This window comes from Cajanus cajan, chromosome 6, assembly GCF_000230855.2.
Source record: "Cajanus cajan strain Asha chromosome 6, NIPB_CcT2T_4, whole genome shotgun sequence".
Lineage (NCBI taxonomy): Eukaryota > Viridiplantae > Streptophyta > Magnoliopsida > Fabales > Fabaceae > Cajanus > Cajanus cajan.
Genome location: NC_138522.1, coordinates 51,202,451 through 51,229,329, shown reverse-complemented (window position 1 = coordinate 51,229,329; position 26,879 = coordinate 51,202,451). Strand labels below are relative to the sequence as shown.

General features: G+C 35.0%; 3 protein-coding genes across 4 annotated transcripts; 2 read left to right on the top strand and 1 right to left on the bottom strand.

Annotated features, from left to right (window-relative positions):
- Window positions 1-7,941: 7,941 nt before the first annotated feature.
- Window positions 7,942-9,953, bottom strand: LOC109796560 (tail fiber). Of its 2 annotated transcripts, none has more exons than XM_083077517.1 (3): window positions 9,772-9,953; window positions 8,775-9,006; window positions 7,942-8,346 (listed from the first exon to the last, which is right to left on the bottom strand). In XM_083077517.1, exons 1-3 carry the CDS (start codon window positions 9,870-9,872, stop codon window positions 8,050-8,052), a joined length of 630 nt encoding a protein of 209 aa, XP_082933643.1. In that variant the 5' UTR covers window positions 9,873-9,953; the 3' UTR covers window positions 7,942-8,049. The 2 variants fall into 2 exon arrangements, with proteins under 2 accessions (XP_082933643.1, XP_082933644.1); XM_083077518.1 differs by lacking the exon at window positions 9,772-9,953 and adding an exon at window positions 9,612-9,748.
- A 1,380-nt stretch (window positions 9,954-11,333) lies between these two features.
- Window positions 11,334-14,785, top strand: OCP3 (overexpressor of cationic peroxidase 3). The gene is made up of 4 exons (XM_029270896.2): window positions 11,334-11,552; window positions 11,726-12,115; window positions 13,157-13,465; window positions 14,321-14,785. Exons 1-4 carry the CDS (start codon window positions 11,394-11,396, stop codon window positions 14,459-14,461), a joined length of 999 nt encoding a protein of 332 aa, XP_029126729.2. The 5' UTR covers window positions 11,334-11,393; the 3' UTR covers window positions 14,462-14,785.
- A 5,616-nt stretch (window positions 14,786-20,401) lies between these two features.
- On the top strand, window positions 20,402-26,291 carry CESA1 (cellulose synthase 1). The gene is made up of 14 exons (XM_020358106.3): window positions 20,402-20,637; window positions 20,769-20,964; window positions 21,054-21,232; window positions 21,621-21,738; window positions 21,830-22,019; window positions 22,206-22,472; window positions 22,571-22,916; window positions 23,122-23,259; window positions 23,341-23,466; window positions 23,894-24,106; window positions 24,225-24,489; window positions 24,624-24,820; window positions 24,945-25,295; window positions 25,409-26,291. The coding sequence occupies exons 1-14, from the start codon at window positions 20,554-20,556 to the stop codon at window positions 25,991-25,993; spliced, it is 3,255 nt and encodes a 1,084-aa protein (XP_020213695.1). The 5' UTR covers window positions 20,402-20,553; the 3' UTR covers window positions 25,994-26,291.
- Window positions 26,292-26,879: the final 588 nt, after the last annotated feature.

The window sequence follows — 26,879 nt, the reverse complement described above, 5'->3', positions numbered from 1 at the left end:
GGCTCAAGCCCCGGTTCCAAGGCTCAAGCCTTCACTCTCTATTTCACGTCCAGGGGTCCAGAGCTGCAGCCCTCACCTAAGGCTGCAACTCTAACTCTCTGCCAAGTTCCACGTGGGAGTAAAAAAAAAAAAAACGAAGCTGCAGCTCAAGATTCTAAGCCCAAGCTCAATAAATCTGCCATCCTCGAAGCTGCAACTCTAGAATCGTGGCTGCAGCCCTGGGTTCAAATGTCCAATTTTTTCAAGTTATTTTAAGACCCGTTTTCCACTTCTAACCTACGATATACACTTCTCTTCACTCTCTTTTTGTGCTCTCAACTCCTAAACCTTCCACACTCTCTTCTACTCCCACTCTCTTCTCACGAGTCTCTCTTGTTGGTAGGAGATTATTGAAATATTTCATAGTTCTCTTCTGCTCCAATTCACACTAAAAAGGTAAATTTTTCCATAGATTTTTCTCCTCTTGTGGGTTTACATGCGATTCTTTCAAATTTCTTCTTCCTCTTGGAGCCCAATGTGATTTTTAAATTATAATTTCTTGAAAGAACTCTTGAATTGTTGAAGTGAATGAAACGCTTTGTTTGCTTAAAAAAATGCTTATTTAAGGTGCATGCAAAGTGTTTGTGGATATGTTTGCAAGAACACCATGTCAAATTCAACTCCTCGTTATATTTTTTGGCACATTAATATTTGCTTTTTGACGTGCATATCTTCCACATGGTTAATTGTGCTTGAAATAAACTGAAACACGAGGTAGCCTCTATCCATGGCCTACTTTAGAAACCTTTGTTGACCAAATTTTATGGCCTGTGGACAATCCTATTTCCTCAGGAGGGGGTGGAGTGCAACAGCCAGGAGTTCATAGTGCACAACCTGCTGATGAGCATGGATAAGAAGAGGAAGTTGAGAGAGATGAAGAAGCAGTGGAAGAAGAGCAAGGAGAAGAAGAGGAATACGAGTCAGAGGAATCCTAAGACAGACTGTGGAGAAGAGTTCATTTTAAATTTCTGTAATTTTAAATTTTAGTGCTTAAATATTGTGGTTTTATCATTAGCTTGTTTAGTCTAAACTATCTGTTTGTTTTGTGTTAATTAAGGTTTGTGCTGGATGTTATACTTATGCATGTTGTTGTTTTGACTTTTGGTGCTTAGGTCAAGTACTGGTGAACCTTTTGTGTTTTTTGTGGAAAGTCACTAGTTTGTGAATGATCACTGACTGTTGAAGCACTCAATTTTTTTTTGGAAAGACAATTTAGAGTAAAGTCTTGTATATAGTTAATATGATGAAAACAGTTAATAACAATTATTTTTTGGGAAATAGGTGACAATTTTTTAGAATCACTAGATAATCATTCTTGGATAGTCAAGTTGTTTCAAATCAACAAGAAGAAAAATTTCATTTATAAATTCACAGAAAAAAAAGGTGTTATTAATACTCATCTTATGGTTGCACTCTATCATTTATCATGATCTTAGAATTCATGAGCATCTCTTTAACTTGGCATGAAAGGTCAGTGGTTGGATTTATCGAGCCAAACCGATGAGTGAGAGCACCCAATACATACACTTATATGTTTGAGAGTCACCATCATAGCATATGTGTTTGATTCTTGAAATTGTTGCTCTTGTAAGAAATTTTGGAAAAGATCAAGGAATTATGTTGTTCATATTGAAAATCTGTTGAGCCTAGAACCAAACAGCTAACCGTCATTTGAGAAAAATCTTTGTTTGAAACCCATTAGAGCATTACCCTTTATTCAACCCTTAAGCTTATACCAACTGTAAATTCCTCACCCTAACCAAACCTTAGAGAGCATGATGAAAATGAATGTGGGTTAAGTTGGGGGAGTGAAAATTGTCAAGGTTGAAGAAAAAGAAAAGAAATACCATGTTGTGAAGTGTTAAAGTGAGAATTACCTCTCTATTGTTATCATTGTACTGTACAATTCCATTCAAAATAGCTTAAAAAAAAAGAAGCTAAGTTAATGTACAAAAAGGCTCAAAAGAGGTGGGATTCTTACAATTGAGTTAATAAATTATGAGGGCAAATATGGAAAAAGTGAAGGTAGAAATTGGGCTGAGAGATGTGGTTGGAGTTGAAAATTGAAGAGTGAACAAATTTTGAGTCTTGTTGCTTATGTTCATTGTGATCTCTAGAGTTTGAACCTTGTTTAACCAGAAAAACCATATTTCTTTGTTAACTAAGCCCCATTACAACCCTCAAAAGACCTTGTGATCCTTCATCTTCTTTTCAAGAGTGGCAATGGAGAGATGATATCAATGCTTATGCTCATAAAAATGATGTGTTTAGTTGAGAGAAACACTCACCCAAAGAGAGATACACCAGTGAGGAGTATTTATTCAATCACTGATTCATAGTGCTCAAGTTAGTGATTTGTTTTGTGAATTCTTTGATTAAGTATGCTTGAAAATGTGGGAACCTCAAGTGAGTAGGAATTAATTTGATGAAGGTGAATTGATTAATGATTTATTCTCTTGTTGATATAGAAGTAATTTGTGAATTGGAAAGTGTTGTCTGTTTGCAGTCACAGTGGAACCTTTGTTTGGGGACAAACAAATGAGTAAGTTGGGGGGAGTTGATAAGTGCTCAAATTGCATATTTTTATGCTTAATTTGGCACTCTTTTTGGGAGAGATGTAAGTAATTTTGGTTGTATTTGACCCTCCAAATAGATAAACTAAGATTAATCTAAGGAGTTACAAGAGTGTAGTTTCTTTGGTTGAAAATATTTCCTTTTTGTGTAGATTTTGATGAAGTTGGAAATCCAAGGCTATAGCTCCAAAGCCAAAGCTGCAGCCATGAAGCCTGAACCAAAAAAAAGTGTTCCAAGAGTTAAGGCTATAGCTCCAGATTCAAAGCTGCAGCCATGAAGCCTGAACCAATTCCAGAGAGTTGAAGCTTCAGCCATGAAACTAGAGCTCCAGCCTTGGAACATTTTGGGCAGTCCAGACATTCAGAGCTACAGCCCCCATTCCAGAGCTACAGCCTTGGAGCTTTGTGCGTCTTGCAACACTTCTAAAGCTGCAGCCACACATCCAGAGCTGCAGCCTTGGGTTAAAAATCCCAACTTTCACTTGGACAGGACGTATTTTAGGGCAAGAAAGGAAGGAAAAAAGGATCGAAACAGAACGTACAAAAACCAAAGAAAAATAGAGAGAAAGATCACCCAGGAAAAGAGGAGAGCTTGAAGATTAGACTTGAAGATTGGCTTGCTTGGGAACGAGGATCCATCTTCATTTCTTCTCTTCTATTGTGTAATCTCATCTTTTTATTTGCTATGGCCCTCACCATGAGTGGCTAGTTTCTCTTGGGTTGGATTCAATGTAACTATTAACTCTATTTCTTCTTAGATTTATATGATATTTAGTTCTATTACTTGTGTTTGATTCTTCTTTTAATGCTTAATCCGGTTTGATCACCCGTTTTATGATATTAGGTTTTTGAACTTTGTTGGAAAACATTTTCAAAATCCTGAACTGAATCATTCACCTAATAATTTCTTGTTCTAGGAATAGACTTAATTTTGTTAGCTATTTTGGTTCAAGTTATTGTTTTTATGCAAGGTGTTAGTCTTAAATCATAGAGGAATCATGTTTAGGGTTAATCACCTTAGGGCTCAATTTTGAGAAATCTGGTTGAGCTAATTATTGAACATGGAAGTGATAGAAGTGGAATCATATTTATCTGATGAAGATTAAAAGAGTTAGAAAGTACATTTGAATCCAATCTCTTTCTCATCTAAGATTTCTGTTACATTCATACTTTCGCTTTTAATTGCTCTAATTTAAACTTAAATCAATACTTCATTCATGTTCTCTGTAAACAAGAAAGGAAATTACTAGTATCCCCAAATCCCTGAGGACGATATCAAATTACTACAACGAAGCTTGGTCCGCTTGCCAAGAGTGAAAAATCCTTCACCAGAATTATGATATTAAATTATTGTAGCTTCGAGATGAGACTTTAACTTACTTGTGAGATTGATGTATTTTAAATTATTGATTATCTTGCATTTTTATTATTATTTTAACAAAATTAACATTAAATACAAGTTCAAAATTAACATTGAATTTTTATTTTTAATATTTCAATGACATTAAATATAAACTTAAAATTATTTGTAATATAATTTTTTTAATTTTTAAAATTTTTTTATAAATATCCATGGATATCCGCGGCTATTCAAGAAATTCATGGATACCCATTTAATGGACACCCGCACGGATATGAGGCGGGTTTGGGACCAATTTTTATCTAGCAGGGCGGGGGCGTGTTTACTATTACCCGCCCCCATGGGGTCCCATTGCCATCCCTACTCATGGTGCGTAAATTTTGCATCCGGAACGGACGTTCCAGATGTATTATTTAACACCAACGAGTACATCAGAACGGACCATTTTGAAATCGGAACGGGTCATTCTGGTTTCCAAAACGGGCCGTTCCAGATTCAGAACAGGCCGTTCCAGAACCCCAACCAACACACAATGTAGTTCAAAGATAAAAAACAAACCATTTACACATACATAATTTTTTTATCTAAAAAATAATATATTTTAAAAAATAAAAATTATATTCTAATAAATATATATATATATATATATATAAATTGTCATATGTATAAAATATAAATTTCGAAGAATTATTCATTTATCTCATATTTTTCAAACTTTTGTGCTTTCTATTTATTGTATATGTTGATAAAAAAATCAAGATTGTAAAAATTTATATCATATATCAAAAACATCTTTATATGATAAATAAATTTAATTTAATTTTTATAAGATTTAACATATTTATTTTTATGTTTTTATTAGTTAAATTATTATTAAGTAGGTTTTTAAGATTGTAGTTCTAACCAAACATTTTAAAACTTGTCTATAACAGATAAATATATCATATTAATAACATGTATTTTTAATAAAAATTAGGTTTAATTCTGTTAAATTATAATATAACATAATCTGACCTAGTTTATTTTCATCCTTAATCATAATTGTAGATATAAAAACTTGTAAAAAATAACTATAATATATATTTATACTTTTAAAAATTATATGTAAAATTTTTAATATTACAAATTTATAAATAAGTATTGCCCCCACGATCTAAAATTTCTGAATCCATCACTAACTATAATCCTCGAGTTTGTGTTTGGCATTTTGGAACCAGAACGAGCCGTTCTAGTTGCACTCTTGATGTGTTAATTTTGTATCCGGAACAGCCCGTTCCAGGTACAAAATTAACACACCAAGTGTGCAACCAGAACGGGCCGTTTTAGCTCCAGATGCATTAAAAAAATTTGACATTCACGTGTGCATCCACATGGCATTCATGTGCCGACAGTTAACTTCATCTAAATAATTTGGATGGAAGTCCGACATTGTAATAATTTAAATTATTGGGGACTAAATTGAAACCAAAAATTAAAGTGAGACTAAATTGAAACAAACAAATATTATAAGGGACTAAATTAGGGTTTTAATCTTATATATATGTCACTGATTTAATATCTATCATCAATATCCCACCATACAAGTTGATGCAAATAACAGCCATATATAAACTCGATTTTAATAAAGTAACCAAGTGATTTTACCACATAAACTACGAGTTGATTCTCTATTTACCGTGACGTGGAGTAACACAATCATTACACAACTTCTCAACTACAATGTTAAATAGACATAAATATCACGAGTTGATTATCTGATAAGAGTAACATAATCATTCCATAACTTCTCAACTAGAATATTAAATGGAGATAATGTCAAAGGAAATGCTAAGTAGTTGCATAAGAAATAGTAATACACTTGAAAGAAGAACAACTAATTCACTTTTCTAATTATTTCTTAAGAGGTACTACTTGCAAGACAGAACAAACCGATTGAAGCAAAGTTAGAAGAAGGAGAAAAATTCCAGCAATGGAAGCAGCGCCTTGCCAACGCCTCAGAGTAGCCATCAATTTATCTGTTAAAAAATTATATTTAATAGATAAGAGTCGAGTTCAAGGGAAAGTAATTGGTGCTGTTGAGTGTTGAGTGCTTATCTGTTGAGTGATTTGGAGGGAAAGAACTTTGTACTGTTGAGTGCTTACCTATTGAGTGATTTGAAGGGAAAGTACTTTGTACTGTTGAGCGAATCTAGAGCGTTGATAAAAATTGAACTGCTCAAATTTAGAATGCGCTGTGTGAAAAATCTAACTTCTGTTTTTATTTTTGTTGCTTAGGAGGGCCTACAGGCCCTAAACAACATCACTAAAAGCTAGAAATCTGGGCATAGGAAGGCCTACAGCATCACGAAGAAGTAAATTGTAACAAGAAGGAGGGGACTTCTAATAACATGGAACCAATATCTGTGCTATGCGCCATATTGACTAAGCAATCAACAAGCAAATTCGCCTGACGATAGGCGTTTTTGAATTTGATAGTCAAAGACTTATTCTTCCAATGCTGAATAGATTCAATAATGTTCCAAAGAGGATGGTCAGTGTTGCACCCTGGAGAATGAGATTGACTGCAACCAGCCATTCACATTCAAAGCAATCGAAATTCATATTATTGGACCAAGCCATTTGAAGAGCTTAAACCACACCCCAAGTTCAACTACAATTGAGTTCAATGATCCAAGGTTCCCTTGAAATTCACCTAACCATTGCCCATTATGGTTCCTAAAAACACCCGCACAAGCTGCTTTGGTACTCTTGTTGTGGACAGATGCATCACTGTTGCACTTAATCCAACCAAGAGGGAGGCTGCCACGAAAGTTTGAGAGAAATAGTCAAGGAATTCTGAGTGAAGGAACTTTGATGAATATTAAAGGTTGAGAGGTTGCGAGCTTGAGCAAGAGCCAAGAGTCCATGCATTAGTTCAGGTGGCCCATAAGACATGTTAATATTGAAAATACCCCGTTAAACACCACTTCATTACTGTGCTTCCAAATCTCGGCAAGGATGAAGCCCAAGAACAAAGGCCAAGACATTTCGTCTTCAGCAGTTCCATGATAAAAAGATATTGGTTATAACCCACTCTTGGAGATTATGTTGGAAGAATCCTGAAATGTTTCCTCCGCCAATATAAGCCCAAAGATTAAGAATCACAGGGCAAACTCTGAGCAAGTGAAGAGTAGTTTCCCCATAAGAGTTGCAAAGAGGACATATGGGATCATCAACAATTCCCCTATGAGCCAGATGATTTTGAGACTTTTACAGGGCAACTCATGTACAAATAATAATTTTCGTGGATTCTGTAACTTATATGGAATCGTTGTCCAGGGTCAAGGAAAGGTGAGCTTGCTTTTGGTCTACCAGCTTCGTATTTTTTCCCCAAAAGCTTATTGGAGAGAGCAGCGAAGGTGTGCAGAGAGCACATCAGCTTGGGTATGGTTCTTTGAAGTATAATGGGGCAAAACCTAGTGTTTAAAGTTTGCTTATGCCACGGAAGAGTGGTGGTCTAACTTTGTTATGGTCATTATTATGATTACTAAGATACTATACCAAATATGAGTTTGTGTTTCCAATCTAGTGAAATTTTATTAATGTTAACCTAATGGATTGATTAGGATTTTGGATAGTCTTGTATTTATAAATCACAATATGTGCTTGCTTTATCTTTTATTCTTCCTTCCTCTTTGTTCAGCAAGCTGTCTTTCACATTGTCTACTTTTACTGGCACTTCTAATAGACTAACATCACGTGATCAAACCATCTTTGGGAAAATTCTGTTATCTTTTTTCCAATAACTACTACAATTTTCTAAGACATCTGTTCCTATGTCCACTTATACTAATAGAGATGAAAAAATCACAAGTTACTTTACTAATATAACAACCACTTTGATCTCTTGCTTGATATCTATATTTATAAATTGCTAAGCTTCCTCTCTTTCCTTTCTTCGGATCAACAAGCTCAATCAATTAATAGGAATTAGTAAAATAAGATGGTAATAATTCTTGAAAAAAACTGAACTATATGTTCCAAAATGAATTTGGGAGAAAGCGTACAATTTTAACTTGACATCATGAGAATCATTACTTATTTCAGCTTAGACTTAGATGAGCCCTGAAGTGGTCTTGCAGAGGACCTGACAGGGGCTGACCTAGCAACCTTCTTCACATCATACTTAACGGATGAGAAAGCACATAACATGGCGATCACCATTGTTGGGTAGACGTACACAGCTTTTGAAGGATCAGAATTTACTGGCTTTCCTAAAATCCCTTCTTTGACCAGTCCCCAAATTATAAGAAGGTTCCCAAACACGCTCATTCTCCCGGGTTTTAGAATACCCACAAGTGCTCCAGCCACTGTGAAGTAGCTCCCCGCAAGAACCTGGAAAACAATTGATGTATATTCAGATGAAAAGAATCGATAGAAGCATAGAAAGTAGAAACAGAAACCTAATGGAAAATAGAATTGTGATACAAATCCACATTAATTGAAAATTCCACACAGCAAATGAAGGTATATCAAATTGCAAATAGACAAGAATAACAGGAACAATTATAGAGCACATTTTATGACACTTCTAGAAATTAAAAGTATCAAAACAAGCATAGAAACAGAAACCTAGTGGAAAATGGAATCATGTCATGTGCTACAATGAAATCAATTGGGCAGATGAAGGTATATTAAATTGCAAAATAGACAATAATAGCAAGAACTAACAACTCCAGAGAATGAGAAAGGAGGTTCAATTTAACTTTTAAGTCAATATAAGAGACCTCAATAATCAAAAGAAAGGTGTTAAATTGCCTAACCTCCAAGCGCTGGAGATCAGTTACTGCAGAAGCTTCCTTCACATTGGTCAAATTATACAAATCCAACAAACTATCCCAACGTGGAACAGTCATGTTGTGGATGAGGCCATTCAATGCAGCCCCTGGGTACAGAAGGCCCTTCACAACAACAACAGGAAAGAGCTCACTTGCAATTAACTGCGACGATGTGACATGCAAAGGGGTTGTACACATGCCAGATCTGCAAGTCACCCTGTAAAAGTAACCAAAAAGGAAAAGTTTCAAGCTCAACATCACAACCTATAGTATACTTTTAACTACCAAGTATAATTTCCATATGTTATCCGTGTAAAGATTAGTATACTCTCAGCTATTTAGGCAAACTTCTTAAAAACACTTAGAATAGAAAAATAGGAAGAAAAAATATATAAAAAAAAATCTCAATAAACTAAAATAAATTTATACATAAGTTAGAAAAGCTAATAAAAGAGAACTTCTAGAAATTAATTAATGCATATGCATAAACCGATGAAAAATCTAATTTCATATTTTTTTTTTTTCTATCTAAAGAGTGATTCCGAGAAGTTTACCCAACCAGAAACTATGTGAAAAACTTTTACACCATCCGTCCCTACATCCTAATTAAATTCTTGAAGTACCATATAAAAATATAAATATATCAAAGAAGAAACTAAGTAAAATTGGCAGCATGTATGAAGATATCCAAGTCAACCCACCAACAAATGTTAAATGATTTGAAAGTTGATATAAACCCTTTTAAGTCCAAAGGTAGTTAGCATAAAGGAAACAATCAAATATTGATTTCAGTCCAATCGAACAAAAATGGTTTTTCTTTACCTCTTATTTCCCTCTTTTTCAATTTTCTTTTATCATGTGAATGCTAGCCACAATTCAACTCTTGGATAAGACGATCTCGAAAGTAATGAAAAAACTTGTGCATCAATTGGTGAGGCGTGTGTTTGGTTAGTATAAAAAAGGGATTGGGAGTTGGGAGTACCTGAAAAGAGGGATCTGAAAGATGATGAGGAGGAACAAGATGCGAGCGGCTATTGAGGAAATATTGTCGGTCCATTTGGACGATGGCGTCGGAGTAGCCATGGCAGGATCTGAAGCTTCTCGACGCAGTGGAACCTCTCTTTCCCTGTCACAGCTAATAGTTACAGAGTATCCATTTTTAATTTCCGCTGCTTTATGTTTTCTATTCCATTTTTTTTATTTTTATTTTTTTGTCTTCACTGCAAAAATAAAATGATGAATTCAATTATTGCAAAAAAAAAAAAAACAATGATTCTTATTCAATTATTGTAAATGAAACTTACTCATAGATCTGTTAGAATTTTAAAAATAAATAAATCAATCAACTTGAAGTTAATTTTTTTTACAGTAAATAATGCGTCATTTTATTTATGAGATTATTTTGATATATTATTAATCAATAAAAATTATTTTAAATGTGATGTTAAAATAATTATAATAAAAAACTAATAATCTTATCATATATGAAAATTTTTGGTTAAGTAATAAAAAAGATTTTACAATATTAATATATTTTAAATAATTTTTATTTATAAAATTATAACTTTTCTTTAACTACCTCTGCATGACAAGACTATACAAAACGAGAATGATAAGTTTTGAAAACAATTATATATAATAAATGTTTATTTTATATAATACAAAATAATAAAAAATATTTTTTAAAAATATAAATTATATCATAATTATAATTTATAATAAATATATAATTATATTTATATTTATAATAAATAATGTTCATTAACAATAAAACGAGATCCGCAATGGCATCAAGAAAAAGCAATCTCCCGTCTAAATTTATGTATAATATTTCAAGTCTTTTAGTTTTTTTTTTTTTTTCTTTCATGATCAACACTGAAGAGAAAATTTACATTCTCGGAGGCAGGAATGGAACTAGAAATTTTTGTTAAAGAAGGTAAAAATTGTATAGATCACAAGAAAAATAAAAAATAATTTGTGGTTTAAACTATTTTTTTAATATATAATTGCACATAAAATGAAGGTGATACTTTTTATAAAAAATAATAATAATAAATTCTAAGGATGAATAAAAGACTAATTTTAGAACACCACCAACTATGTATAAAAAGCAACTATTGCTGGATTAAATACTCTTTAAAGTAATGAAATTATTAAGAACAATTCGTTAGTATTGAAAAAAAAATAGGTTTGATTTTGTTGCGTAAAATAAAAATATATATAACTAGAAAAGAAACTTCACTAAAAATAAAAATAAAAATATGACTAGATATTAACAATCGGTCATTAACAAAGTCTTAATAATAACATAGTTATAAATTTTGTTAAAGTATTTTTCATTTTAGTTTTTAAAATAATGCATTTTAATAAAATCTATAGATTATTTTTTTAATATTTGAAATATTTAAGTAATTTCTTTTTAACTTTAAAAAGATTTTTTTTGGGTACAAAGGAGAAAAAAACTTTTAAAAAGAAGAGTGATTATTTAAATTTTAAAGACATAAAAGTGATATAAATAAAATAGCGATAAATATGAAAACCCTGACTCTGGTCAGTGGTCACTCCTACACCCTGTGGATAAACCGAAATCGAAAGAAGAGAAAAATGGCGGTTGCTTTTCGGTGTTTATCGTGTGCTCGGAGTGACCCTTTCCTCACTCTTCCTTTCCAACGGAAACCTCTCTTTTGCTCCGTTCCTCTTCCCTCTCGTGCTCGTAACCTCTGCTCTTCAATTGTTGCTGCCTCTTCCAAAAAGAAAAACAAGGTCATTTCTATCTCTCAAATTGATAAATAAATTCGATTATAGTAAATTCTTTTTTGTGCCATGTTAATTGCCGATGATTATTTCTGCCTATCTTCCTAGCTTTTAGGTTGTTTCTCTGTGTTAAGCTTTTCTAATTACAGTGTGACTGGTTTTGATTGCTTTGTATTTTACAGAAAAAATTGTCTCCTCATCATGTTACTGAGGTTGACGACGAGGATGAGGATGCATTTGAGCTGCTCTTCAAGCAACTCGAAGAAGATCTCAAACGCGATGGTTTATCAGAAGACGAAGATGAGATAACTGAAGAAGACATGGCATTGCTTGAACGTGAGTTGGAAAATGCATTGGGGGACTTTGATGCTGAACTGTTGAACTCCGATGTTATAGACATAGAAACTGGTAGCGACCCAGAAGAAGAAGAAGAAGAAGAAGATGATGATGATGATGATGGTGATAATGATGATAATGATAAAGATGATGGAGATGAAAAGTCACTGAAGCTTAGGAACTGGCAGATGAAGAAATTAGCTAGAGCTTTAAAAGCTGGCCGCCGTAAAACAAGTGTAAGCGTCTTAGTCATTCAGCTGAATTTGTTTATTCACTTTGTTCCAATTTCATTTCTGTGCTTAATTAGCTATCTATTCTGAGTGGATAACTGATAAAAATATGTTTTTTGGATGATTAAGGGTATACGGGATTGTTTTGGTTACCCTCGGCCTCGGCAGAGGTTAAGCATTTTGATTTGTTCCCTACCTGAAGTGCTTGTTTGATTTTACATGTGACTTTTAAATGTTCAAGCCTTTTATTCCAACATGATATGATGCATCTTCTGATTTTGGGGCTTTTTCTTGATACTCGGTAGGTAGAAGCTTCCTACAGCCTGGTTGATTGTTAAGACCAGCCAGGTCTGGTTGCTTGTTCCTCGAATGATCTGGAGTCTTGATTAAAGGCAATTCATAGTTTCATACTAATTATTGAAGAGGATATCAATTTAATTTGCAAACCCCTTAACTTCAACATGAAATTATATTTTCCTTTTTCATTGAAATATTGAGATTTGCTTGAGTGGGAGCAAATTTGAAAAGGTTGTCTTTAAGTGCTCATAACTTCCTATGATGATGTTGGAAAAATTGGAGAAAAACAGTAACCTGAGGTATGTAATGGCACTGTACTTGGGGGTTCTTTTGCCATGGATAAACTTAATAATGTGAAAATACCTTATGATTTAAGAGGATTTTCCAGGAAAAATCCCCGTTCACAGAACTGCAAAGAATATTTTGTTAACCCAATGCACAAGAAGGAGGAGTAAGAAGAAAAAGAGAATTGGGATTTATGGATTGGTCAAAATAGGATAGACTAGGTCGGTTAAAGGGTATATTTGGGTTGAACCAAGTCAAAAACTTAATCCCCAAAGTTTTACATAAGATAGGTTTTCTGATTAAAGTTTTTGTTTTCTCCTCATCTGAAGGGTTATCAACTTATCATAGATGGGTGAATTCTTTTTATTGGCTTGATACTTAACATGAAAGACACCATTGCTAGGACAGTCCCTAATATTAACTTCAGGATTCCATTCCTCACATACACTTTTTAACTTGTTGCAGATAAAAAATCTTGCTGCTGATCTTTGTCTTGATAGGGCTCTTGTTCTTCAATTGCTTCGTGAACCTCCTCCAAATCTTCTAATGATGAGTCTATCAATACCTGATGAACCCACAACAACCGTAGTATCACTTGAAACTAAGCCCAGAGAGATTGTTCATATCGAAACAAGTGTTGATCATGCAGAATCTGGACCCAAGGCTAAAGTACCTGTTCATACCTTGCAACGTAATTGGTATGCTCAAAAGAGATTGAAAAAGGCCCATGTTGACACTTTGGAGAGAGTTTATAGGAGATCAAAACGACCCACTGTAAGTAACGTTTGCCATGCTTCAACATTACAATTCTTGTGATAGAAGATCATCCAGTCATCCATAACTAGTCTTCTGATTTAATTCACTCCATTTTTTTTACTTGCAATTCCCTCTAGAATCAAATGTTTTAAGGGAGAAACTTTTAAATAATGCATGCTTGTACCAGTATTGAGATTTTAAGCAAAAAAATTAAGATGAATAATGCAATACCTTTGTGTTTCATGATTCTGTATTATATGTTTGGTTGGAAAAATCCATGCCATGTACTACAATTGCCAAAATGAAAGTAATCAGTGTTTCTCATTCTCAGTGCTCAAGGTAAATGTTCTACGTTAATATCTGAGAGATGGAGACTTCACTATATATACTCATGCACTTATATTTATTTGCCCCAAATAAAAGTGAAAAAAATGGGCCAACAAAAAATAAAAACCTGCCCAAATCAAACTGCTCATGTTTCATTACTACTTAATTATATGATATGTAGCATTTGGTAATGGCAAAAACACATTTCTTGCTAGTTATTATAGGAATAACACTTAGATGTAGTTCTTTAAAGGTTAAATTATAGTTTCGATCTTTTATTTTATTTGTTCCCAAATCAAATTGTCATTTGTTTTGTTTTCTAATTAAAATTGGAGTTTTATCTCAGTTATTTATGTGATTACAGTTTGCATTAAAAATCAACATAGATTCTTGAGATGAAAAATTAATTTAATTGGAGAATGATGCTAAAAGCATATAATGAATTGTATACAAGTTTTATCTTTATTATAATAATTTTGCAGTTTCCTTGGACATATATTTGTTAACTTCGATACCCTTATTTGTCTACCTTGAATCGCAATGTAGAATGCAATGATCAGCAGCATTGTCCATGTAACAAACATTCCTCGAAAAAGAGTTGTCAAGTGGTTTGAAGACAAGCGTGCTGAGGAGGGAGTTCCAGATCGCCGTCTGCCTTACCAGCGCTCAGTTCCTGAAACTGCTTGAAAATCGTATCTTCTTTAATCTGTTTTTCTGTTGTAGGCTATGTAATAAATGTTATAATTGTATAGAAAGTTAGGCTTCACGAATCCTGGTCCAGTTTTGGGGTTTTGTTATGCGAGGAAGTAGAAATGGTGACAAAAGTGTTATTAGTTATGACACTGGCTATTGAAAATGGGGCTACCGAACCCTGATACGTTGTGCTTTTTTGGTCCTTTGCTCCTAATCTCAAATACTCAATAAGTTGTCACAGAAGGGGGGTTCTCTAATTCGTTGTCTTGTAATATATTTTTTGTGTGCGAGATGAATATAATTTTTTCTTGAGCTTTACGCCATGTTGTACAAGGGCTGATGATGGCATCCCCACAATATCAAATTACACACTAAATTGAAAAAAAGTTGGTGAAAGCTCCACCGACTCCGTTCAGATGGTATTTTATAATCTACCTTTTTTTTTTCCTTTGCCTCAGAAATGCAGATATAGAGGTGTGCTGCTTGAAGTAATGTGCATGTTCTTATTTTAAATTGTAATCCTTACCAAGTTATCATTCATTCATATATATATATATATATATATATATAAAAGGAGGGTTCAAACGATATCGGTGTAACTTTTACCAAGTATTACACTACTTAATAACTTTATATTAATTGTAAATTTTGTAAATTTAACCATTAGATTGAAAATTTATATCACTTTATATTTGCATATCAAATTTTGTTAAAATTGAACAACAACTTGAGAGTAATCAAAGTATTTATATTTTAATATATTTTGAAATAAATATATTATGTCAATTTTATTTTATAAGAATGAAGTATCAAATCATCTTGGATTAATATAAAATTTTGTATATATGATTTAAGAGTAAAGAATTTTTAATCTAACGGTTGGATTTACAAAATTCACATTTAATATAAAGTTATTGAGTGGTGTAATACTTAGTAGAAGTTACACTGGTATCGTTTGAACTCTCCTTGTATTATATATATATATATATATATATATATATGTGTGTGTGTGTGTGTGTGTGTTTATTCAAAAAATAAGTTTATCTAAATTTACTATTTAATAATTTATGTTTTATGTTAAATTTTAACAATCCGATCGTTACTTTAAAAGTTTTTAATATATAGATCAAATCTGGAAGTTTTTTAAAAAAATTTAAAATTATTTAATACTTCGTTTCAATAATTCAAATCAACGTATAAAATATTTTTATGATTATACATTAATTTAAATTAATGAAATAAAATATTGAATATTTTTAATTTTTAAAATTTTTTTACAGATTTATCTATATATTAAGAACTCAAAATTGAATGGTTAGATCATTGAAATTTGATGTAAAATACAATTATTGAGTGAAGTAAGTCTAGGTAGATTTGCTTTTAGAATAAATAAATCATTCTTCATATATGTAGAAAGAAATCTATTTACTTCAAGAGATGTAATTCGTGACCAGAATGGATAATTGGTTTCAAATTTTTCGGGTTAATGTGGGGTCTCTATCAATCTCAAAGGAGAGTTGTTGGATATCTTTTTTTTTAATTGGTGAAAGTTTGATATGAAGGTATTAACAACCTTATTTCTAAATCAAATTCTCTTATGGCCTTGAAGTTGATATGAGAAAATGCTAATGTTTTTCATCTATATTAGTCGCTTAAAAAAAGGATTCAACACTTTACTTCTTTAAATTGGATTGTTAGTGTTCTTACCGGAAATCTACCGTAGAGGTGATCCGCCGAGTAAGATTGGTGAGTCTCCTTCGCTGGTACGCTTGATGTTCCAAAATGGGGGTGGTACCTGTAAAAGAGACTCTGATGCTAAAGTTCATGGTCGAGCTGAGGAGCTCGGTAATAATGAGCTTACTGCTTGGTTAGGCTGGTAAACCTTTGACCGAGTCAGCAGATTGGTGAGGGACAAGTCGGCAACTCGGCTGGCCAGTACACTTGCCCCCCAAGCACCGAGTGATGTAAGAGCAAAGGGGCTTCTGAGGAGTTCCCAAATTTGTTGTTTGAGGGTTCAAATTCGACCTTGTTAAGTAGATGTGATCTCAAGGTTCGGACTCGACCTTGGTATATCAAGGTTCGAACTCGACCTTGGTTAAGAAAATGTGATCTCAAGGTTCGGACTCGACCTTGGCATATCAAGGTTCGAACTCGACCTTGGTTAAGAAAATGTGATCTCAAGGTTCGGACTCGACCTTGGCATATCAAGGTTCGAACTCGACCTTGGTTAAGAAAATTTGATCTCAAGGTTCGAACTCGACCTTGGCATCAAGGTTCGGATTCGACCTTGGCAACGTAATTTGTATTTGAAGTTTCAAACCCGACTTTAACATCAAGGTTCGAACTCGACCTTGGCAAGTCGTCATGGTTAATGTGCCAATACCGAAAATGTATGGGAATGAAGTTGCTTTGTTGATTTATTTCTGAGGTGTGCCTCGTTAAAACCTTCCTTGGCCAAAAACCCTTTTCTTTAGTGGGAAAAAAGGCTGAGGAGGAAAAAGAGTACATCACCTGAATTTACAAGTTAAGAAAAATAAAATTTGAGGTGGGTGGAATTCCAAGTTTCAAATTTTCCTTTGGAGGGGTCTATTCTTGCTTCTCCCCGTAATCGCCAAACAAGGTCGCCAACTTTAAATGTTCGTGGCCTGACCTTGGTCTTGCTTTCCTTGTGGTTTTTCGCGAATTGCCTTGCGAAACTTGGCATGCTCCTCCAACAGCGCGAGCTCGGAGCTCGTCCATGTCGGGAGGAGGTGGTCGGCAAAGACTGTCGACGAAAGGTCCTGGCTTCAACGCCATGAGCATGGAGTGCAGTGCGACCTCGGGGTTTAAGTTGCGGATTTTGACGGAGACGCCAGCGAAGAGCTCCATGAATGTCCTTAATGGTTCGTCGTCGCCCTGTCTGAGGCTGGCCAAGGCGGCGGATATGATGTGATGAGGTCGGCTCGTTGCGTATTGCGCCGTGAATCGCCTCATCAGAGTGTTGAAGCTATCGACTGATCCCATTGGCAATTGGGTATACCAGGCGAGTGCTAATCCCTTGAGCGAGGTTGGAAAAATCCTACACAGAATAACATCTTCATTAGTGTATAGGTTTACCTCTGTGACGTATAAGTCAATGTGTTCGTCTAGATCCGTCGTGTCGTCATAGCGGTTGACATGGAGGGGCTTCCAGCCGAAAGGCAGAGGTGTCTCCATGATGTCGTCCACAAAGGGATGACGGCGGAAGGTTGCTTGATCCCCCATGACATGAGTAGGGGCCTTGCTGAGTTCATGGGCCGACTTGTTCGTCGGTGCATGAGATCGATGCGTGGCAGGTCGTGGAGTCGGTGCCCTAGTCGCAGTTCGGGGCTGAGAGACCGAATGCCCTTCTTCCTCGTGGAGGTTGCTCGCCTCAGGAGGATGATCAGAGGGGCGTCGAGGGAGCTGGGCGCGAATCCGCTCGTTTTCAGCGTGTAGTGCCGCTAGATCAGCTTCATTGGCGGTCCGCATTGCGGCTAGGTCGGTTTCGTGCTTGGCACGCATGTTTTGAAGATCGGCGTCGTGTTGTTGCCGCATCTGTTCGACCTGTTCGATCAGCCTTCTCAATGCCGCTTCGTTGTCCATGCTTGTCGTGCGATCTGCATCGTCTGTTGCGCGTCTACTATGGCTTCGGGTGAATACCATAAGCGTGGCCGATAAGAGCTGTCTTGATCGGCCCCACGGTGGGCGCCAAATGTTCTTACCGGAAATCTACCGTAGAGGTGATCCGCCGAGTAAGATTGGTGAGCCTCCTTCGCTGGTACGCTTGATGTTCCAAGATGGGGGTGGTACCTGCAAAAGAGACTCCGATGCTAAAGTTCATGGTCGAGCTGAGGAGCTCGGCAATAATGAGCTTACTGCTTGGTCAGGCTGGTACAACCGAGTCGGCAGATTGGTGAGGGACAAGTCGACAACTTGGCTGGCCAGTACAGTTAGATTTAAGTATGTCTTTCAAGAAGTTAATTTGTATGTTGATTTCCTGGCAAAACATAATGTCATGCATGATTAATCTATCCAAATTTAGATAATTAGTTCTCCTCAACTTGTTTTCCTTTTGCTAGTTGATTCTATAAGTGTCTTACATATTAGAGCGTTAATTTTTTTTCTTTACATTTTCTTAAGCATCAAAAGAATTTATGAGTTGTCATTAAATATTATAACTATGACTTATATCATTTAATTATATAGTATTTTTGGAATAAAATATAAAATTATAACATTATTAATTAAAATTGATTAGTTTAACTAGTTTTATTTATCTTTATTACATATAAAAACAGAAATACTATCATTTAACTACTTGTCTTTACATTTTTTTAAAGCATTAAAAAAATTATGAGTTGTCATTAAATATAATAATTACCAGTTATATCATTTAATTATATAATATTTTTAGAATAAAATCTAAAATTATAAAATTATTAATTAAAATTGATTAATTTAACTACTTTTATTTATCTTTATTATATATAAAACAGAAATACTACCATTTTCAATTACAATAGTATAGAGGTTGGCTATTGATAAATATTTCATCTACAAGACATGAAATTACATTTATTTTTTAATTATGTTAATTACTAGAGTATATAAATGAAAGTATTATAGTCATAATTTATTTCTGTTCAATTGAATGAATATTACTTTACCTGCAGTCTAAATTCAACCATTATATATGAAGTTATATATTTTTTGTACTACTTAAATCGTTTATAGTTGTCCAAAAAAAAAAATCCTTTATGGTTGGTTACTTTTTGAACTATAGAAGACCCTAATCATAACTGCATCAAGATAATAAAATGAGTCTTTTTAAGGCTTAAATAAATAGTTATTCATCATATGAAATTATTAAATACAATAGAATTGCACAACCACTTTTGACGTATGTAATTTATAGGATTATTATAATCCTACACATGCTTAAAATGGGGCATATTTTTAAACGAGTTAGCTCTTTTCTGAATTAGTGCAAAATGCAATTGCTGATAGAAATCTAAAAATACTGTTTTACCCGAAGATTTGTACAAATTCTTTCAAGCAGCATTCCATTCAACAACTTTATTTTATTGTTTTTTTAATAGTACACAAGCAAACATTCTTAGAAAATTAAGATGTTCTTTTTGTATTTTGTTTTCACTCTCGTAATAAAAACAAGTTTTTAAATGGGCATATTATTCACATAATAGGTTTTCTCCAATCTCCCAAGAAAACATTGGGTTTTATCTTAAAATGGCATCTTTCTGACAACATGAATGAACTCTATCAGAAAAAAAAGCCTCTATTAGAATTATAACAGATGTGAACTCATAAAAAAAGTGTTGTAACTAGTTTATGCATATAAGTTTTCATTGTTTAATTATATATCCATTAATATTTTAAAGTTATATAAAATTTATATGCATAATATTACATAATTTAATAAAATTTATATACACTAAAAATTATGAAAAGAAAATATCAATTCTCTAAATTGACCCTTAATTTCATTTGTCGGTCACTCATTGTATTACAAGAAAATGACAGCAAATTAATCAGCGTTAGTTGTAACGGTCCAGTTATTATATTACAAATATACGAGTGTAACAGGGGCATATCTGTAATTTAGTCGACGATGGAGCACATTTGTAATTCACGTGGCACCGACAGCCGGTGAAAAGGAAACCGGGAGCAACCGGTAATAGCTCGGACAGCCTGGTGCCACTTCAGGAAATATTCCACATGCCGAACTATGCATCGCTTCGTGTCTCATTCACAACAGTTAACACGTGGCGGCACGTGATTGGGTGTTTCCTTAAGAAGCTAGTGTAGAGACTGAGCCGAACCTGAGAAGCCAGGGCTTAAACGGCTTGAGAAAGGCACCGGGAACCGGTTCGTCCGGTAAAGTAATAACCATAAAACAGAGAGTGAGAGCTTGTTTGAGGCTAGCTAGCTGGAGTCTGCAAGTGAAGAGAGAGAGAGAGAGAGATGGCGTATTGAATGGGCGAAGATTTAACGCTTTGCTTTTGCCTCCAAATTAATTAATCTCTCTCGCGATCTTCGATCTTCGATCTGAATCACTCTCTGCGAGGATGGAAGCAAGTGCGGGAATGGTCGCAGGCTCGCACAAGCGGAACGAGCTCGTACGGATTCGCCACGATTCTTCTGACAGCGGGGTTAGTCTTTCCTAACAATGTTCTTATCGATTTTCTGCATCTGCGTTAGATCTAGTTCGATCTTCGACTTTTTATTTAATTAAGTAGGGGAATGCGTAATTCTGACTTGGTACGGTGCCTGTGATCTCTAGTCTAAACCCTTGAAGAGTTTGAACGGCCAAACCTGTCAAATATGCGGCGACACTGTTGGATTAACCGCCACTGGTGACGTGTTTGTTGCTTGCAATGAGTGTGCCTTCCCTGTGTGCCGTCCTTGCTATGAGTATGAGCGGAAGGATGGGAACCAGTCTTGTCCACAGTGCAAGACTAGATACAAGAGGCACAGAGGTTGGTCAGCTTCTTTGCTTGTGTTGTTTTTGTTTTTTGGTTTGGTATAATTTGAGTTTTGATTCGAACGATGTGATTGTGGATGTCAGGGAGCCCTCGAGTGGAGGGAGATGAAGATGAAGATGACTCTGATGATATCGAGAACGAGTTCAATTATGGCCAAGGAAAGGCCAAGCCCAGGCGCCAGTGGGAAGACGACACTGACCTGTCTGCGTCTTCCAGACGTGATCCTCAACAGCCCATTCCCCTCCTCACCAATGGCCAAACAGTAATAATCTATTAAACCCTTTTATGGTTTCCATATTAGGATATCACTTTACGTTTTGTTTTCATATTTTATACTTTAGCTTTTGGTGTAAGGGTGTGTGAGAAGTGACGAAAACTATTGATCTCTCTATTGTTTAGAGTCTGCTTGGGGCTATAAACTTATAGAAGCATTTGAAAGTTTTTCTCATGATAATGAAGAGTTTTTTTAGTAGAGAAACTATCAAAGCACTTCTAGCTTATATCAAAACTGGCTCTTGCTCTAATTACTTTTTGAAGTGTTTAGTTGCTTAGGCATTTTTCTTTTATCTATTATATTGACTGCTGACTGGAGACTGGAGAGTAGTGTAACCCTCTAATATAATTTTTCTTTTTTAACTTAATATGGTCAGGTGTCTGGTGAGATTCCGTGTGCCACACCTGATACTCAATCTGTGCGAACTACATCAGGTCCTTTGGGCCCATCTGAAAAGGTTCACTCGCTTCCATATGTTGACCCAAGGCAACCTGGTATGTAGAGTTAACTTGAAGTGATGTTACTATGTGGTATTTCATGGTTATTATGAAATTTATGTTGACCGAATCTTTGTTATTACAACAGTTCCAGTGAGAATTGTGGATCCATCAAAGGACTTGAATTCTTATGGTCTGGGAAATGTTGACTGGAAAGAAAGGGTTGAAGGTTGGAAGCTCAAGCAGGAGAAAAATATGGTGCAAATGACTGGTAGATATGCTGAAGGGAAAGGAGGAGATGTTGAAGGGACTGGTTCTAATGGAGAAGAACTTCAAATGTAGGCTACTTGTACTATTTCCATTGGTGTTTGGTGACTAGATCATAATTCGGAAATTATTGCAGAAATCTTGGCTGTCGTTTCAATAATATGCAGTTTGAATATACAAACTTTCAATATTTATGCAGTTTAAATTTCATTTCTTCTATTTTAAGTTAAATAGTCAATTTATTTTTCACCTGTCAGGGTTGATGATGCTCGACAACCTATGAGTCGTGTGGTGCCAATTCCTTCATCTCAGCTGACACCTTATCGTGTTGTTATCATACTCCGGCTGATTATTCTTGGTTTCTTCTTACAATATCGTGTAACTCACCCTGTGAAAGATGCATACCCACTGTGGTTGACATCAGTTATTTGTGAGATTTGGTTTGCCTTGTCCTGGCTCTTGGATCAGTTCCCAAAATGGTCTCCCATTAATCGCGAAACTTATCTTGAACGGCTTGCTTTAAGGTCTGGTTGCTTACTTTATTCATGTTTTGTTGGGTTTTGCATCTTGGTTTAACTATCATGTGGGGTTTTCTATGTCACTAATCTTAGCATTTGTTTAGATATGATCGTGAAGGAGAACCATCACAGTTAGCTCCTGTTGATGTGTTTGTTAGTACAGTGGATCCCCTCAAAGAGCCACCTCTTGTAACTGCAAACACCGTTTTGTCTATACTTTCTGTTGATTACCCTGTGGACAAAGTTTCCTGCTATGTATCAGATGATGGTTCAGCTATGTTGACCTTTGAAGCACTATCAGAAACAGCTGAGTTTGCAAAGAAATGGGTGCCCTTTTGCAAAAAGCATAATATTGAGCCAAGAGCCCCAGAGTTTTATTTTGCCCAGAAGATTGATTACTTGAAAGACAAGGTTCAACCCTCGTTTGTAAAGGAGCGACGAGCAATGAAGGTAGTATTTTGAGGCGTTGTGTTTCTGCTTCAAGTTAAATTTATATCTAGACATTTTTAATGTACCAAGTGAAAACTTTGTTGACTACGAAGCATGCTGTTATATAACTTGAGCACATAAAATCTTCTTTATTCTCCTCCACCCCTGTCCTGTCTTTTGGTACACGAGTTGTGGGAATTAATTATAGATATTTTATGTTTATCAGAGAGAGTATGAAGAATTCAAAATACGGATCAATGCCCTTGTAGCCAAAGCACAGAAGATGCCTGAGGAAGGTTGGACAATGCAGGATGGAACTCCTTGGCCTGGAAATAATCCTAGGGATCATCCTGGAATGATTCAGGTATTACCATGTTCTCCAAAGTGCTTGTATAATCTTTTTTCATTTGTTATGTTTTCAAGTTGTAATTTTTGTTTTGTGCAGGTGTTTTTAGGTCATAGTGGAGGGCTGGATACAGATGGAAATGAGCTGCCTAGACTTGTTTATGTTTCTCGTGAGAAGCGACCAGGCTTCCAACATCATAAGAAGGCTGGAGCCATGAATGCTTTGGTCTGTCATATTGAAGCCTCTTATTTTATGTTTTATGTATTTGTTGATTTATACTTTTTGCCCTGTGTCTTGTTTCACTCTTATCAAGTTTATGGCTTTTATGTAGCATTGGGTTTTACTCATGCATATGTCAGAACTGAATGTGATATGGAAAATAACCTAGAAGCTGATGCTGTGATTCAACATGGCACAATGATAAACTAACAACTATGAGTAACAAGTTTTCTAATCTGCTTTATGATGTGAATATTGGTAGTTGATCATGTGGATTTTGTATTCAAGTTAGTAGAGGAAATTATTGTTGTTCCTTCTGCAAACCAATTACATTTATTTTACTGTGCCATGGTTGAGTATGATGGTTGCAGCTTTTATTTACCAGAAAAATATGTTGAGCATATCTAACCTTGGTTTATTTTGTGTTATGTAGATTCGAGTTTCTGCTGTCTTGACCAATGGTGCATATCTTCTCAACGTGGATTGTGATCACTATTTCAATAATAGCAAAGCTCTTAAAGAAGCCATGTGTTTCATGATGGATCCTGTTCTTGGAAAGAAGACATGTTATGTGCAATTCCCTCAGAGGTTTGATGGCATTGATTTACACGATCGATATGCCAATCGCAACATTGTGTTCTTTGATGTAGGTCTCGCTTTTTTTTGTGTAGTTTTATTAAGTTGCATCAATGGAAATATTTTCTTTGTTTGCATTGCTCTCCAGTGCTTTGGCTGAATTTCATTTCTTTTTCTGTACCTGTCAGATCAACATGAAAGGTCAGGATGGTGTTCAGGGCCCAGTCTATGTGGGAACTGGTTGTTGTTTCAATAGGCAGGCTTTGTATGGTTATGATCCTGTTTTGACTGAGGAGGATTTGGAACCTAACATTATTGTAAAGAGTTGTTGGGGTTCTAGAAAGAAGGGAAGGGGTGGCAATAAGAAGTATAGTGACAAGAAGAGGGCAGTTAGCAGAACTGAATCCACTGTTCCCATATTTAATATGGAAGACATAGAGGAGGGTGTTGAAGGTATGCTATTTTGAAAAAACTCTTGTTTATGGTTGTTTATACATGTAGAGCTTTTGTATGTTGATTTCATGTAATTTTTTATCCCCTGTATCCTATTGATCTATTTCACTGATATGTAATGTGTCCTTTTTCAGGTTATGATGATGAAAGGTCACTACTTATGTCTCAAAAGAGCTTGGAAAAGCGTTTTGGTCAGTCTCCAGTTTTTATTGCTGCCACTTTCATGGAGATGGGTGGCATTCCACCTTCAACAAACCCTGCAACTCTTCTTAAGGAAGCAATCCATGTTATCAGCTGCGGTTATGAAGACAAGACAGAATGGGGCAAAGAGGTGAGCATGTACATTTATCATTGTGCTCTTCTCTCCTGTCCTCTGATATAACGAAATATGATGCAATGCAACACTAATGAGTAGTTTATTTGGATATTAACTAAACATTTTCTGGCTTCACCAGATTGGATGGATCTATGGTTCTGTGACAGAAGATATCTTGACTGGGTTCAAGATGCATGCTCGTGGTTGGATTTCCATCTATTGCATGCCACCTCGCCCAGCATTCAAGGGTTCTGCTCCTATCAATCTTTCTGATCGTCTCAATCAGGTGCTTCGATGGGCCTTGGGTTCAATTGAGATCTTTCTAAGCAGGCATTGTCCCTTGTGGTATGGCTATAATGGGAGGTTGAAGCCTCTGATGAGGCTTGCTTATATTAACACCATTGTCTACCCGTTTACCTCAATCCCACTGATCGCTTACTGTACGCTTCCTGCATTTTGTCTTCTAACAAATAAATTTATTATCCCTGAGGTAAACAATTTCTCATTTTTTCCTGATGACTTTAGAATTTCTTATGTGATGTAATTCTCAATGTGAACTTGCTAAATTTTGGAAGTCCAAACATTTGGTTAATCTTAATGCAGATAAGCAACTTTGCCAGCATGTGGTTTATTCTCCTTTTCGTCTCCATTTTTACTACTTCAATTCTCGAGCTAAGGTGGAGTGGGGTCAGTGTAGAAGACTGGTGGAGAAATGAACAATTCTGGGTTATTGGTGGGACATCTGCGCATCTCTTTGCTGTGTTCCAGGGGCTTTTAAAAGTGCTTGCTGGGATTGACACAAATTTTACTGTTACATCAAAGGCATCAGACGAGGATGGGGACTTTGCCGAGCTTTATGTATTTAAATGGACATCACTTCTTATCCCTCCTACAACAGTGCTTATTGTGAATTTGGTAGGGATAGTGGCTGGTGTGTCCTATGCCATAAACAGTGGTTACCAATCTTGGGGTCCACTATTTGGCAAGCTGTTCTTTGCTATCTGGGTCATTGCCCATCTGTACCCATTCTTGAAGGGTCTCTTGGGCAGGCAAAATCGTACCCCAACCATTGTTATTGTTTGGTCTATTCTTCTTGCTTCAATATTCTCCTTGCTGTGGGTGAGGATTGATCCCTTCACCTCGGACTCCAACAAATTGACCAATGGTCAATGTGGCATCAACTGTTAGTTCTCTTGTAAGATTCATTTTCTGTTGTTATCCCTTTTGTTTGGAGACACTCAGGGTTGCTGTCGTGTATATAGCAAGAGTTTTTCAGCCTATCAAAGTTGTCTGGAGGATTGGACCCCTGAAATAGATGGGAATGTACCCTCTCTGTAGCATTCGTGTTTTATTATTTATTTATTTTCATGTTCTTTACAAGAATAGTGATGTTGAGGTGTATGTTATATTTTTTTCCCACATAATATAAATTGTTTATGCGAATATTTAATGAAAGCGGTCAAGGTTGTGTTGGTTGGTTCCTTTACATGTTCTCTTATACGTTAATTGTTCAATATCTCCAGACTGCAGTACTAGGATGGGGGCAAGAACCCGGCATTAGCAATTTAGAGATTAATGACAATTATTGAGTAGACGCAATTGTCCCAGAATTTAGATTAGATATCGTTGAAAATGTGTCTTTGGATACTGGAGTTTTGATTTTTAGTTTGAAATAGATATTGACCTTTGTGTTTCGTAATTTATAAATAAATGGACATGATATATCTTTGGAGAAATTAAAATTAATAAAAAATTATTTTATTAAATTATATAATAATATAACTGAAATATTTATTATGCATTTATAAATTAAGAAAGTTGGTTAATGTGTTGAAATAATCTTTAATTAAATTTTATTTATCTTCTATGAATGAGATTAATTTATGGTTAAACTTTAACATATTGATAGGAAAAAAAAATTAAATTAAGAAAGTTGTCAAAGTTTCTGAAACAAGTTGAATCTTAATAATTAAACAATCTAATATTTTTTTTTTAAAAAAAAAGTTTTAATAGGAACCTTTCTCAAAAAAATAAAAAAGTTTTGACGAAATATAAATTTGCGTTGTAAAAATAT